This window comes from Ictidomys tridecemlineatus, chromosome 7, assembly GCF_052094955.1.
Source record: "Ictidomys tridecemlineatus isolate mIctTri1 chromosome 7, mIctTri1.hap1, whole genome shotgun sequence".
NCBI lineage: Eukaryota > Metazoa > Chordata > Mammalia > Rodentia > Sciuridae > Ictidomys > Ictidomys tridecemlineatus.
Window position 1 is genome coordinate 4,995,970 of NC_135483.1, and position 14,673 is coordinate 5,010,642.

General features: G+C 45.9%; 1 protein-coding gene across 2 annotated transcripts in view; it reads left to right on the forward strand.

Annotated features, from left to right (window-relative positions):
- The window catches only part of Fam135b (family with sequence similarity 135 member B), a 301,016-nt gene extending 286,866 nt beyond the window's left edge, over positions 1-14,150 (forward strand). For both annotated transcript variants that reach the window (XM_078016660.1, XM_005316131.4), the window contains exons 18-20: positions 26-136; positions 1,879-1,992; positions 5,659-14,150. In XM_078016660.1, coding sequence (XP_077872786.1) covers positions 26-136; positions 1,879-1,992; positions 5,659-5,864 — 431 coding nt within the window. In that variant the 3' untranslated portion in view covers positions 5,865-14,150. The remainder of the gene's footprint in view (positions 1-25; positions 137-1,878; positions 1,993-5,658) is intronic.
- Positions 14,151-14,673: the final 523 nt, after the last annotated feature.

The window sequence follows — 14,673 nt, forward strand, 5'->3', positions numbered from 1 at the left end:
TTGTTTGTTTGTTTTTGTCTTCTAGGCTTGTGGCTCATGCAGAAATTAAAGAAATCCGGGTCACTTCTGCAGCTGACCTTCAGGGATAATGCTGATTTACGCAAATGCTTCCTATACCAACTAAGCCAAAAAACAGGTGGGTGTTTCTTCCCTCAGCAGCTGCGGATCCTCCTCCTGAGATAGACATTAGCTTTGATGCTGTGTCATTGCATGAGAGCCTCGATTCTGAGGCTAAACCATCCACAGCCCTGGGCAGAGACCTGGTAGGACCCTACAGAAAGTTGAGAATGCACTGGGGCTGGCCCAAATTGGGGATAGTGAGGAGATCCAGGGAGCTAAGCCTCTTCTACCCTGGGAAGCCATAGTTACCAGGAGCTCAGCTTCCCTTGCCCCTCCCCATGTGGTACGTGAGAGAGGAGAGCCACAGAGTGTGCAGGGTCACTGCAACACACAGAAGTGCCAGCTTCTGTTTCCCGTCAGCCCTTGAGTATTGTCAGTGCACCGGTCCAGGGTCTGTGTGCCAGCCACACTCAGGTACAGATCAAAAAGAGCAGACAGGACAGTGCGCATGTGTGGTGACCAAGTCCTAGGAGAGGACTGTCACACAGGCCTGACGTTACACCTCCACCCACTGTGTCACAGGAAGCAGAAAGGCATTGAAACTCTGCCAGCACATGGGAATGACCACAGAGGACAGGGCTGATGGTGGCTGAGTGGCTGTGTAAGGAGTAGAGCCACTGATGGATTAGCCTGCCCCATGCGGGCCTACCTGCTGACCTTGCCCAGGGTCAGCTCCAGGTGCCCTGTCCTCCACCCGCTGTGTACCCCTGTGGGGACTGCTGCACCTCCAAGAATGTGCATCCAGAGGCCCAGGCTGATGTGTAGCCGGGGCAAGTTTCTTTCCTCCTTCCTTCCTCAGTGTCAAGCTGAATGTTGTTATCCCCTGTGGGGGAGACAGGACTGGCCAGAGGAGAAGGGGGAATGTGTGTGGTCACCACGAGGTTTCAGCTTGTCCCAACCATGGAGAGCTGAGGTGACCCCACAGAGCTGTCCTGGAGTGGGTGAGGGGTCAGCCCAATCCTCCCTGCTTCCAAGACTTCCAGCCGTTGACGGAGGCCATGCCCAGTGTGTGCTCCTGGGGTGTGATCTTGGATGCAGGGACCCACTCGTGGAGGGATACTGAGAGCCACCAATGTCCTCCTGCACAGCAGCAGCTGGGGTGAGAAGGGCCCTGTGCTGACCAGGACCTGGGCTGTGCACACACCCCCTGGACCCCGGGATAGGCTCTGGGAACTGCAGGATGTATGTGGGGACCTCTAGGTCTCCACGTGAGGACAGGTCAGCAAGAGCAGGCTGGAGGAGTGGGCTTAGTTGGCTGATTATTTCCCTAAAGCAAGTGACATCATGAGATGAACTCACAGAGCTGCTGTGGATGGAGAGGAGGAGAAGCAGAAAACTTAGACATCCTCATAAAATCCTCAGTACTCCTGCCCTCAGGGGCTTGCTCTCTCTCTCCTCTCTCTCTCTCTCTCTCTCTCTCTCTCTCTCTCTCTCTCTCTCTCTCTCTCTTTCTTTCTTGTCACATACATGCTTCTTTTTTCTTACTGTGGCTTGATATATGTCTCCTTAGTTTCTGTGGCTCAGACACCTTCCCTCCAAGGGCAAAAGCCCCAGTGCATTCTCAGCTTCCTGTAGGGTCCCACCAGGCCTCTGCCCTGGGCTGTGCATGGTTCAGCCTCAGAACAGAGGCTCTCATGCAGTGACCCCAGGCCTTGTCTCTCCTCATCTGTCCCCTCTGGAGAAGTCTGTACAGTATGTGCAAACGGAGGGAAAGCGGAAGCCGCCTGGGTCAGGCACTCACCCGGCTCCTTGTTACAGGGCTGCAGTATTTTAAAAACGTTGTGCTGGTTGCTTCCCCGCAAGACCGCTATGTGCCATTTCATTCAGCCAGGATTGAGATGTGCAAAACCGCCCTCAAAGACAGACACACAGGTAAGCACCCTTGAATTCCTTTAACGGTTTTCTGATTTAAAAAGCAAAAATAAATTCATAAGGTTGACTCTTCTTATCAGGGACAGCAGGGCTCTGGCTTATCCTGGAACAGAATACTGGTACAGAGTAGACTGGGGTGCAGGGCAGAATCAGGGAGGACCCATGGAGGTGGCCCTGGGGCTGGATGTTAAAGGAAAGGCCTGGCAGGCCACCAGGAGAGGGGATGGGCTGGTGTTCCTGGTTTCCTTTGATATGGTTTACTCTATGTCAGACATTTGGATTGTTTTTATTTTCAAGTAAGTGATATTTTTGTCTTATTGCATGACGTTTAGAAAAATTGTCTGCCAAAGGTCCCAAGATTTGGCACTAAATATAAATCAATCAGTGAACATTTCTACTGGGACCTAGGAAAACCAAGAGGAATTTTGATGACAGATATTTGAAATGCAATTTCACGTGCAAAATAACATTGTATTTTTTCATGTGTGATATATGCACCTGAATGTAACTTGAGGCACATCACCAAATGATGCTGTCGTTTTGAAAAATGCTCATTTATAGAACATTTGGAGAAATGGAATCTATTTCAACAAATCAGGATCATATCTAATGGTACCTGTACCACTACTCACATTTCATGTATTTCTGAAAGTCTCATTTTGTATGTATATCATATTAAAAGTCAAAATTTTGCCTCATGACTCAGTTTAACGTGATGTCCTCTTCATTTTCCTGTATGAACAATACCACACATACAAGCACATTTTCATTATTGGCTTTATTTATGAATATATTATAATTAACAATTTCCTCATCTTTGGACATATAGGTTGGACATATAATTTCCAGAAGAATTAAAAAATTTATTAGAAAGTGCAGTGTGGCAAAAGCCTTTGTATGTATGTTTGTGACAGGTCTAAATATGTCCTTAAGGTGGACTCCCAGTCCTGGTGCCATTGAGGGAAAGACATTAGCGAGCTAAATCTCTTTAAGACGTTTGCCAAGTTGTCTTCAAAGTTGTGCATTCAGTGTACGTTACTATCTCACTCTCCTACCTCTTCGATTAAAGGTATTTGATAATAATTTTTCAACCTAAACTTTCAGGTATTGGTCCTTTTCTCACACATACTTTTTTCCTTTCTTATTTTTTCTAATTGCCCACGGGACGCCTTTGCATTCACTGCCTGTGTCCTGTTCCCAGTGCAGACTTGATCCAACACAGGCATGGCAGAAATCGCTGGACTATCGTCCTCATGAGGGCACTTGCTAAGTTTTCCTGCCTACTTCATATCTCCCTACCATAGAGAAGCGGCTCTGGGGACACCTGAAACCTGGTGAAGCCTTGAGGACAGGGCTCCCCAAGTCCTCACACTGTGCCAAACCTGAGCTGGTTCCCAGTTTGTAAATACAGTTTGTTGGAACAGCCACAGCGTTCATTTATGAGCTGCACATGGCTGCCTTCTTGCGCAGAGTTAAGCTGAGTGGTCATGACGTGGTGTGCCTGGGAGGCCTTTCGTGCACTGGGAATGTCCACCCTGGCTTGAGTAGCAAGCTGCACCCTTGGTCACTATATGCCACACACCCCTGTCCATGGTTCAGCTCATGCAGTCTTCACAATGGCTTTCTGAGGGTATCCTCCTCGCTCCAGATTTACAGATGAGAAGGCCAAGGTCTCCGGAGGGTGAGAGCAGGGAGTTCTGTAGCTAGCACAAAGGTACCACCACAAAGACGAACCTTGACGTCTGTCTCTCCACTCCACTTTGAAGTAGTTCATGGAGGTTGACAGAATTCCGTATTCTCAAAGGATGCTAATAGACGTCTTAAACAGTCTACCTAAGTTCACATTTGCTGTTATGCTTTTAAGTAAGCATCAAATAAATGAAGCTTAATTGGCAAATTAAAAATTAGCACACGACCTTACATAGAATTTAATTCATGTTCGGTTGTCGATGTTGTTGCTTTTTTTTGAAGTACAACTATTTCTATTTTTCGAAAGTTCTGAAATAAAATGCTTCCCAGCTTCGGCAGTGTCTTTGTGTCACCTCTCGACTCATCGGCTGAACTGCTGTATAGATGATTCACACCTCTCCCAGAAGTCAGCCCAGTGCTTCCCTGGAGAAAGACTCATGAATGGCCTGCTGTGTATGTTTCTAAACTTCCCAAGGAATTCCTCAGGTGTTACTATCTGAGCAGAAAATTATCTGGCTGATAACCACTACATTTTGAGTGACTTTTTTTCTGTTTTTTAAATCGACCTCAGGCCTTCACTACTTGTACAGTTTAATCAAATTACGATATTGATGTAATGATAATGCACTTTCATTTTCATCTATCAAATTGACCTGCATGGATTCTTTTTGTTACTCCCTGGTATTCATAGACATCATTTTAAAGGGCACAGAATTATTTAGCTGGCCAGTGAAGTGTGGTTTTCTTAAACATTCCTTCATGATAAGTTTTGATTGACTTCCACTTTCTCTCTGAAAGGAACACTTTACCCACTCAAGTGTATGACATGGTACCTTGACAGCCTTTCATTAATACCGTAATGCCTACGGTTCTAAAACAATAATGGCGTCTTGCAAAGGATTAGACCCTTTATTTTAACCCCTAATATTTTTCAGGTCAAGATAAGATGAGGACAGAGATTTCACCGCCAAATCCCTAGTTATTTTTAATTTACATTTCAACATCTCCTACTTTGAAGTTCCTCCCCAAATCCAAAGAAGGTGATGGGAGGAGGAAATAGACAAGGTTTTTTATGTGTGAAGGGTCCACTGGCCTTCCAAATGGTGTCCCGTGTGGAAATAGCCTGAACTTTCACATGGGGTGGAGATGGAGGGCAGGGTCAGGGGCGTATCTGGAGTGGGGCTGGTGGCTGTTAGACTCAGTGTAAGAGTGGGTCCCTCTCAGTGCACACCCTGGGGTGCCACACTAGACCATGTCCTGTGGAGTGGACACCTGGAGGCCATGTCTAAGCCTCTGGGCATGGCCTCTCCTGTGTGTCAAAATCAAGGCATCTTAGCACTCGGGATTACCCCAAAGGGTGCACTGCACCATGTAACAGTGGTCATGAACAGCGTCGCAGTCAGGAGAACAGGGAGGGTGTGCTTTGTGGACAGGTGTGCAAATGTGCTCATGGTCATCATCACTGGATGCACTGTGGGTCCCACCGACTGAGGCAAAGCTGCCACTGAGTGACTTTTTAGACGCAGACACAGATGATTCTGACTTCCAATTATCAAGATCAGACAAGCCCCAGCCACCAACCATCCAGAGCCCCTGCCTGCCCTCTTCTCCCAGGCCCTCAGCATCAGGACAGACGGCGCAGTGCCAGACGGCTTGTAGGAGGCGTGACCTGCTCCCTTCGCTGGGTCTCCAGGAACGGAGTTGGAGTCTCTGAGGGTCCTCCTTGGTGTCCTCCTTCCCTGTCTCTGTAGAGAGGACAGCCATCCACTGAAACCCCTCCCACTTCTGCTGGTCTTGGTTCACAGGCCCACAGACCACTGCCTGGAGCTCTCTTCTCTCCTCTGCTGTTATTTCATATTTATTTCACAAACTTTTAGAGCAGCGATAAGATCCTGACCCAGGCGCACACCGTCAGTGCCCTGTAGATTCCACTGCCAACTTCTCCACCGGCTTCATCTGTTTCTTTCCTCCTTCCAGGGCCAGTTTATGCGGAAATGATCAACAACCTTCTGGGCCCTCTGATTGAAGCCAAGGACTGCACTTTAATCCGGCACAACGTGTTCCACGCCCTGCCCAACACTGCCAACACCCTGATCGGCCGAGCCGCTCACATCGCGGTGCTGGATTCGGAACTTTTCCTAGAGAAGTTTTTCTTGGTGGCAGGACTCAACTATTTCAAGTAGTGGCTGTGAGGGAGCAGGCCTGGGGTAGCCCTCCAGAAGTGTTAAGGTGAACTGAGTGCTTTTGCTGGGGCACATGCCCCCTCTGCCATGCCAGGATGGAGTAGCAGGAGAGGTGTGGGGATGGAGCTGGGTAGAACTGGACCCTAGTGGTGCTTTTGTTTAGAGATCTGGGAACACAGAGTGTAAAACACAACAATCTTTGCTTGAATTTGTGTAGCCACATGGAGTCTCTTTTAAGATGCTTTCTAGGAAAAATAGGGGAAAATAAAGAAAAAAACGCTTGGGGTAGGAGAGAGCCTCCCTTCTTCACCCTCACAGCTGCAGACAGGTTGCTCCAGTTGACATGTCCAACATGTTACTCGCTCATAGCTTTATCATTTTGATTAAATTAAGTGCACACAAGCATTTCAGAACTCAGGTTAACCTCTGTGCAGAAGTGCAACATATTTGTGTAAATAGAACCCTTACTAGATTCCAATGTGCCACTTGTTTAAACAAAATGTGATGCCCGCACTCTTGTTCTTTCTTCATGTTCTCCAAACAAGGGGCAAAGGAGTGTGTGGCACAACCCCATTATGTTCTGTGACAGCAGTAGGTGGAGTGACAGTGTAAGAAGGAGCAGAGGTGATGCTCTTAGTAAATACAAGTTTGTCACAAACAAAAATAACCGTAGGGAAGTTACTCCACCTACTTCCTCGAACTCTCTATGCATAGCCTGATCCAAAATTTATTTTTGTGATTGCTTCAATCTCTGGGGTAGGGAAAACTGATTGAGATTCTAGCTGCAGGAGGGGGCACTTAAGATAGATGCATGCCTGCAAAGCTCCTGCTGAAACACTTCCAAAGAAATGCTGAGTCAGCACTGGATACAGTTGCAAAAAAAAAAAAGACCATTAACCTGGCCAGCTGTTTCTCCTCTCCCTGAAGGAGAAAGATGTCCAAATGGAGGAGTGCTGGATAAAAACCTCAGGGGAGCTCTCGGAAGGGTGCTGGATAACTTTCAGTTGAAATGACTTCTTGCCTTAGGAACATAAAGGGCTAGGAAGGTCAACACTGATAAATGACAGGGGCCAAAGTAAGGTCAGGCTGGAGAACAAAAGCCAGACTGAAGACTCCACTTAAACTGTCATAGGTAAGTGACTTACAGGGAACTTTTGAAAATAACCAGGAGGGTTAATATGGTCCCAAAGACTGAGTGCACCCTATGGGCTAAGGCAAGGTCCATGAATCATTCAGTCATGTAGAAGGAAGGCATGAGCCAGGAGAGTAGAGACAGGAGACACAGATACCACCCTCAAGAGACGAAAGCTCGTAGTTCTGCACAATGCAGAGATTCCTCTGGTCCAAGCACCTGGACTGTGGCTCCAGGTCAGAGATGCCAAGTGGACCTGGGTTCGGGTAGGCATTGTAGATCCTCCCACGTGTTAAACCAAATGCAGACCCTGGGAAAATAGTTCAGAAAGGCAACTTGCAGGAGAGAGGCATTCTGCATTTCTTAAAAACAGAAGTGGTGGGCCAGACAGGGACAAATGTTTTGCAAAGACAGAATTCCACACAGCAAACTTAGGATCTTTATGAATTTTCATTATATCCTGTGAAACTTGTGTTTGTTAACCCCCTGGGGATTTTCCTGAGTTCCCATGCTGGTGCTGGCATAGACTCTGGCTGCTCACGAGCAACCATGCTTTTGTTCTAAAACCCAGGAGACAAGCATTTCCTGGTCATGCAGCCCATGACAGGGTGTCTCCTGACCCAGACAAGTGCTCGTGCTCAGCGCAGACTGGAGGTTTGTAGCACCTTCTCTCTGGCCATATGAGGAGTCTGGCTCCTTGGAGGAGTGCATTTCATGTCCTGTTTCCAACTCCCATCAGCAGCGTGTGTCATTCCCTGGTCACTCGAAAGACTGTGTAGCCAGCAGTTATTGGAGCCAGGATGAAACTGATGACCATTGTCTTTTCCAATAGCCAGATGCCATTTTTAACTTCCACATGCTGTCTGGACACCGTGAGAACTAATGGCAATAAGCGTCCAGCTGCATGGGCACCTCTTTTTTATAGAGGTGTCCTGCTGTCTTTGTAAACCCCCTCTGGCCTCTGCGCATCTTATACTTGTGTAGAAAGTACATCTCTATATTGTAAATAAGAATGTCGAGTGTTGTGTGTCGTGCCTCATTTGAAAAGGCTTTTTTATGTCTCTTTCTATTGAAGTATAGATACCTAATATATATGCATAATATATATATATATATATATACATATGTATAATGTAAAGCAGGGACATTCTATTATTGATTATAAAAATTATAAACAAAACGCCTGCCAACATAATGGTCTAGTATGTCTTCATTCTCAGCATAATATTTTTGTTTGTTTGTATGATTTGTTAAGTTTCCCCAAACTAGTTAGAAATAAAATTTACTGATAATGAGATTATTCAGAATTTCTTGTTCATGAGCCAAATAAATACAGAGAAGCAGATATGAGCCTGAGGTCATGTTGGAGCAGAATGCAAACCTTGGTGGCAGGTTGGAAGCAGGTAGGGTGCTTTGAACCTGTGGGGAGGTGGAGAGAGAAAAGCCTCTTGTTAGTGTACGCCTAGAATTCACAAGATTGAGGAATTTCAGTCTGTTCCAGATGGGAGCACAGAGGCAAAACACAGAGCCCTGCTCTCAGGTAACGTCATTCAGGATGGGATATATTCCAAGCTTCTGTTGGAGACTTGGACAGGTGCTGCGGGTCCAGAAATCCAGTCTTCATTGCTGCAGAAGGCCCAGCAGGCAGCCTGAAAGGCTAGACTATGGGCCCTACACTGCCAGCTACCATTACACATTCTGCCATTAGCGCATCCATTCATTCCCAGATCTGCACTGAGGGCCTGCTCTAGCTAGGGATGTGTTGGTTGGTGCACTAGCAGGAGCACAGCCAATCAAATGGGAATTATGTGGGGCTCATTATGAGTGGCCATGGGAGAAGGTCTTGCTTGCACCAAAAATGCAGGTTACTGGTGGCAGGAAAGGCCTTGTGGGAGATTTGACATGGAAGCAAGATATGGAGTCTGCATAGGAGGGGGCCCAGTTAGGATGGGTCGTAGGGAATCTCTTGGAAAGAGGGGAGAGAATAAGCCAAGGACTTCAAGTGAGAGAGAGAGAAGGAGACAGAGACAGAGACGAAGAGCAAACCATCTGGGAACCTACACTACACTGAACAGCGGACACAGTACACCTCTGATGGAAGAAGTGCAAGACGTCAGACCCCTGCAAGATTTTCTGAAGTCAGGAGGAAGTCTCCGTTGCTGACATGGGTGGGGACTTCCCCACTTGGGACTGAGATTGCTAGGCGTGGGTGATTCCTGCCTATCACTGGGCCAATCCTCTGGGCTAGCTCTGGGGACCTGACTCCTCCTGTCCTATGAGAAGCCCAGGCTGCATCATCCCTCACATGTTTCAGTTCTGAACTTCCCTTTAAAGAGCATCACTGCGCTGTCTGCCGGAGGCACACTGCAGCAAACGCCATCAGATAAACAGGCCAAGAAGATGGGCACATGGTTTGGATAAAGTGATTTATTTCTTTCTTTTAATAATTAGAAGCAATCAAGTAAAATTCCTATATTGATATTTGAAGGGACCACATTAAATACTCTCAGATCCAACAATTTGTGCAAAAAAAAAAAAATATATATATATATATATATAAGAAAGCTTCTTTAATCCTTAGTTTATATGTGAGCAATCTGCATCCTCATAAGACTGGGGTAATATAGTCAGATCCACTGTCCTTCATCAGGGAAAAAATATTCCCTGATGGCCTGCCATGAGCCAGATGTTGGTCATATAACAAAAAGATTGTCCATCCTGTCCCGATGGAGTGTGTGTGAGGGTTGGGGGTCATAACATGGAATCCCAGGAGCAGTGGCAGCAGTAAAAGCCAGATCCAAAAGGAGCCCTCTGAGGAGCCAAGGGGGAATCTTCCACATAGCACCTGGGTGGCAAGGAGTCAACTGGAAATAATAGCAGGCAACTCGGGATTTTCCTTAGAGAAGAAAACCATCTGAAAGTGCCAGGACCCAAGGGAAGTGTGTAGCCAGCGCCCCCTGTTGGAGGCTGGTGGCATCTCTCTCTAAACGGGAAGCTGTTAGGTTAAAGTGTGCATTTTGTACATTGGCCTATCCTGACACCAGTAGCCACTTTGAACTCTTGTCACACTGTTTGGTTCATTTTTAGTGTCGATTTCTGAGAATTTTCCATAATCAGGGATGCTGGGTACATTTGTTCAGATGAACAAATGGTATAAAAAAGGAGAGGCCAGGACAAAGAAGACACAGAAGTAGGGTGATGCTTTCTCCTGTTGTCTTTGCAAGGCATCCATCCCTGTGTCCTTAGGAAGGATGACGTTGTTCTCCAAATGGCAGTTCAACAGCATTTGCTAATATCTAGATCAATCTTTTTGTTGTTGCTGCTATTCACTCCATTACTCTTTCTTTGTTTTACTGAGCATCTATTTTGCACTGGGTACTGGGCTAGGCTATGGAGATATTAACATAAAACATAATCTACTAAAAGGATCTGGGAGGATGGTAAACATTTTGTGTTTTGTTTGTAACCATTAATGTTTCATGTGCAATCACAGGATCTCAGAAACAGAAAAGGGGAAATTAATTGTTGAATTCTGATTCTACTTGGTGTTTAGCAGCCTGGACTTTAAGCTTTTCTTCCATCTCACCAATCAGGTCTCATCTGTGTACAAAGTCTGAGTCATTGCAGTGACATTAAGGACACTGGGACATGTACATGCTTCTTCACAGATAAAAAGAACTTAAAGAAGAGCTTTCAAAACCTTTCAGATGCCTTCCCACTTGCTTCCCTTCCTCATTTCTCTCTCTCTCTTTTTTTCAGTCCTGGAGATTGAACCCAAGGGTGCTTAACCACTGAGCCACATCCCCAGTCCTTTTTTATTTTGAGGCAGAGTCTCACTAAGTTACTGAGGTTGGCTTTGAGCTTGCAATCCTCCTGCCTCAGCCTCCCAAGCCACTGAGATTATGGGTGTGCACCTTCACACTTGGCCCTCATTCTTTAAGAAGAAAAACAAAACACAACAAACTTTTTTCTATATTCTCTCTACTTTCTTTACTTTTTCCCCCTTAAACATTTTCCCCAGCACTAGGGCACTAGGCACAATACTAGTGGTGTAACCAAAGAAAACTGTGGACAATCCAGAGAAGAAAAGCTAAGCCCCACCCCCAGGGCTCTTCCAAGGTGAACAGGAACAATAGACTGCTGTGAAAAGTTCCAGGTGCCAAAATTTATAAACCAACTGTAGTTTTGGAGAAAGCAGTCCCAGCAATTTCAGTCACATAATTGAATTCCCTGGATGCAGAGACCTAGCCTCTAGACAGATGTAAATGTATGCGTGTTGCTGGATAGTGCTTTGCCCATCACCAAACTGGTTATTACCCTATATTTTGTCTTTCTTTCATGACCCATTATGTGGTTTTAAGACAAAGTACTCAAACCCCAAATTTCAGGACTGATCACACTCAGAGACATTGAAAGAAAAATTAAATGTGGACTCTTGTTTATCTCATGGTCAAGGAATGGAATTAATATGCAAAGGTCAATTTCTGTGTGCTGGGTTTTGCATACATGATTTAACTAATCCTTAAATCCCATACACACCACACAAATGCACCAGAGAGGAGCAAAGTGGCTTGCCTATGGTCACACAGCTCAGCGTGGAGGAGAAAGGCCCGAACCCTGAGTCTGTGCTGCATTTCCTCTAATGCAGAGAAGTTACTTAATCATACAAGTCATGCATCTTGTTTAAATTGAAGCCGGAGTTCAAGGCTATGAAGCTTTAAGAAATTCTATTACAATCTAGTACTATATGAGGAACCAACTTGAAAATAAAGGAACACCAGAAAAAGTTCCTCAGCGACAAAGTGGCTTTATGAAGCATTGTCCACAGAGTAACCAGGCAACTGGCTGCCCTGCTGAATCTCCGTGTTCCTCTGTCTCTCCTTCTCTTTTCAAAGTCTCTTTCCACAACCCAGGATGCTTTTCCTCCCCGAGCTTCCACCTACAGTTTCCATCTCTTTCCACTGTTTCTACATTGGGATGACCGATCTTATTCTCCAGGAACCAAGTTCTTTAAAACAGGCTTGAAGTTGCACTAAATTGTTCTCGGTTTGTGGATTCCTGCTTCAGGATGTACCTGAGTCCAAGTCTTGCCATAGAGCCCAGATTTCTCAGGGTCCCACAAGCCCTCTCCTCTCTCGTTCCTTATCCCATCCTCCCCTGTATCCTTGTAGGTTCCCCACTGGGCATATCTGTCTCTAATTCATCCATGGAAACCTGGTGCTCTGAGCCTCTGCAAGAAGCCCCTCCCCCGGTAGCACATTGTCAGTCTGCACCCCGACGGTACAGAATAGGTGTTCAACAGATACTTGCTGGAAAGAGTCAGTTTCTTGAAGCTCCTGTTTTCTTTTGTTGGCCCCTCATCTTACCCACAGCAAGTGATTCTAAAGCAAATGCAGTTTGACATTGGCTCATATTTGTTCTCTAAGCCTCTAAATTTGCAAGAAGAGAGTGGTTTTAGGAGGGGAGACATCACCGTGGAGTTTTGCATGTGGAAAGAGCCTGTTCCCTCATCCAGTGAAAATGCCCATAAAGTGTGGACAGAAGTGGGGTGTGGCCAAGACAGGACAGTGGAGCTCAGGAACAGCATGTGCTGTAGAGTTGGTATTTGAAAAGCCAGGAGGGCTAGCTTAGGAATAGTTTCTACCAAGAGAGTGGCTAAGGCAAGTTGCTCCATAAGAAAGTGTGGCATTTTCTATGTGGCTTCAAAGTAAATTCTGTACAATGACTTGAGGGAAGTTACCTTGGCTGGAGTTTCAGGCTCAACATCTTGGGACCACAGGAGCCTTGGAACTGGTGTTGTATGATTGAAAGATCTGTGTGATAAAACTGCCTTCCTGCTCAGGTGTATTGTAAGGCATTGTTAGGTGGAGAGCTGAGGAAAGGCCACAGCTTGACCTATAGCTAGGAAGAGTATTAGTCTGATTTAAGGTGTTTGAAGCTGAAATCTAGAAATGTCACTCCATTCTTTCATATTGCATCAAATTGCAAAGACATCCTGAAAGTGTTCTTTAGCCCAGGGATAAACGTACCACATATGGCAAAATATCTTGTCCATCATTCAGGCCCTGAGGGAGTTGAATAAGAACCAAGGTTCCTCTGCTAGTGGATGCCTTTGTCTTCATGAAAGGGTGTTTTTGCTTTATTTATGGTTTTCCCATAACCCGTCCTTGAACACATCTCTTTTGTAAACAGTATTTGTTCACTCTCTGCTTGACTCTGTGCTAAGTATTGGTGACCACAGAAGTCCATCAGGTGTGACCCTGGCAGTTAGTCTGGTGGTAGGAAAGAATGTCCCAGACAGGATGAGGCAAGAGAGCAGGTGGGAGCATTGACAGTAACATCATTCTGTGACTTTAAAGCAAAGCACACCCCCCTACCCTGTTACTGGGCTTTTGATGTCCCACGTGGGTTTCCACACAGAAAACTAGCCCAGGTGGGATGTCCCACTCATGTCGACCATGCCACTCTGGTAGGATTTTGATGCTCCTTGCAGCTGTCATCCCAGGATCAGTGTTGAGGTCTTAGGTCTGTAAAGGTGAGAAGGTGAAAGATACATGGCCCCACCTAGCCTGCCAAGAAGCCCCTCTCCCGGGCAGCACATTGCCTGTCTGTAATACAAAGTCTACGAATGGCCTGTGAATAAGCTTGTTCTTTTCAAATTAATACACAAAAATAGATGACCAAATAAATAAAAGTGTCTGATGGTGTCCACCAGCATTGCCAGGCTTGGATTTGGCCAAGGAAACCACTGTGTAACTTATGTTTATTGATGGCATAGGCCAGGGCTCTGGAATTTTTTATTTATTTATTTATTTTGTATTTAAAATGTGACCTCCTACACTATAGATGGTAAAGAGAGGCAGAGTCTTTTTTTTTTTTCATGGTCCTTTCCTCAGAAACAAAACATGAATGTATAGCTTGACGCCACTGTGAATCCTAATGCACATTTATTCTGGTGACAATATCTGTGTACAATAATTGCAGTTTCCTGCACACTCTTGCAAATTGTCTGTGAAACAACCATCCTAATAATAACAAAGTCATTAGTGCTGATATAGGTCTACTATTTTTCTACAGTTGCTTCTCGGTTGGCTTTTGTGTAAACTGTGATGTGTATAAATGATAAATAACAATAATAAAAAAAGATAATTTAACTTTTTCTGGAACTTTGTGTGTATGAAATGCACAGTAGCCACTCTTGGAATGCAGTCAGGGGTGAAGGAGTGATTTGTGCCTTTGGTCAGAAGGCACATGGAGCAGGGTATTATTTCTTGAGTGTCCATTATGGGAAGGGCCTGAGGTATCCGAGGTGGCTGTCAGGATAATAGAAAACGACTAGCTGGACCCCAGGAGACCTGGTCAGGGAATGGCATGTGCCCTTCAGAAACTGAAGACTCAGACCTTCTCCTCCACGGCCAGTACACTGGATTACTCAGACTCCACCCTGCAGAGCTGCCCACTCCCAGTGCATCTAGAGGCAGGTGCCCTGGTCCCTGGGAAGTGTGTCTTGATGGCGAGAGCATCAGGTGGCGGGAATGGGGGCCCAGCCATTGTCCCCTGCTCTTCTGAAAGACCGCACATAATGATGTCATTCCATGTCCATTTCCAGGGGGAGCTATCTATGACAGAGCCCCACAGGGAAAGGAGGTGCCAGGCAGAACTGAAGTCCATTTGACA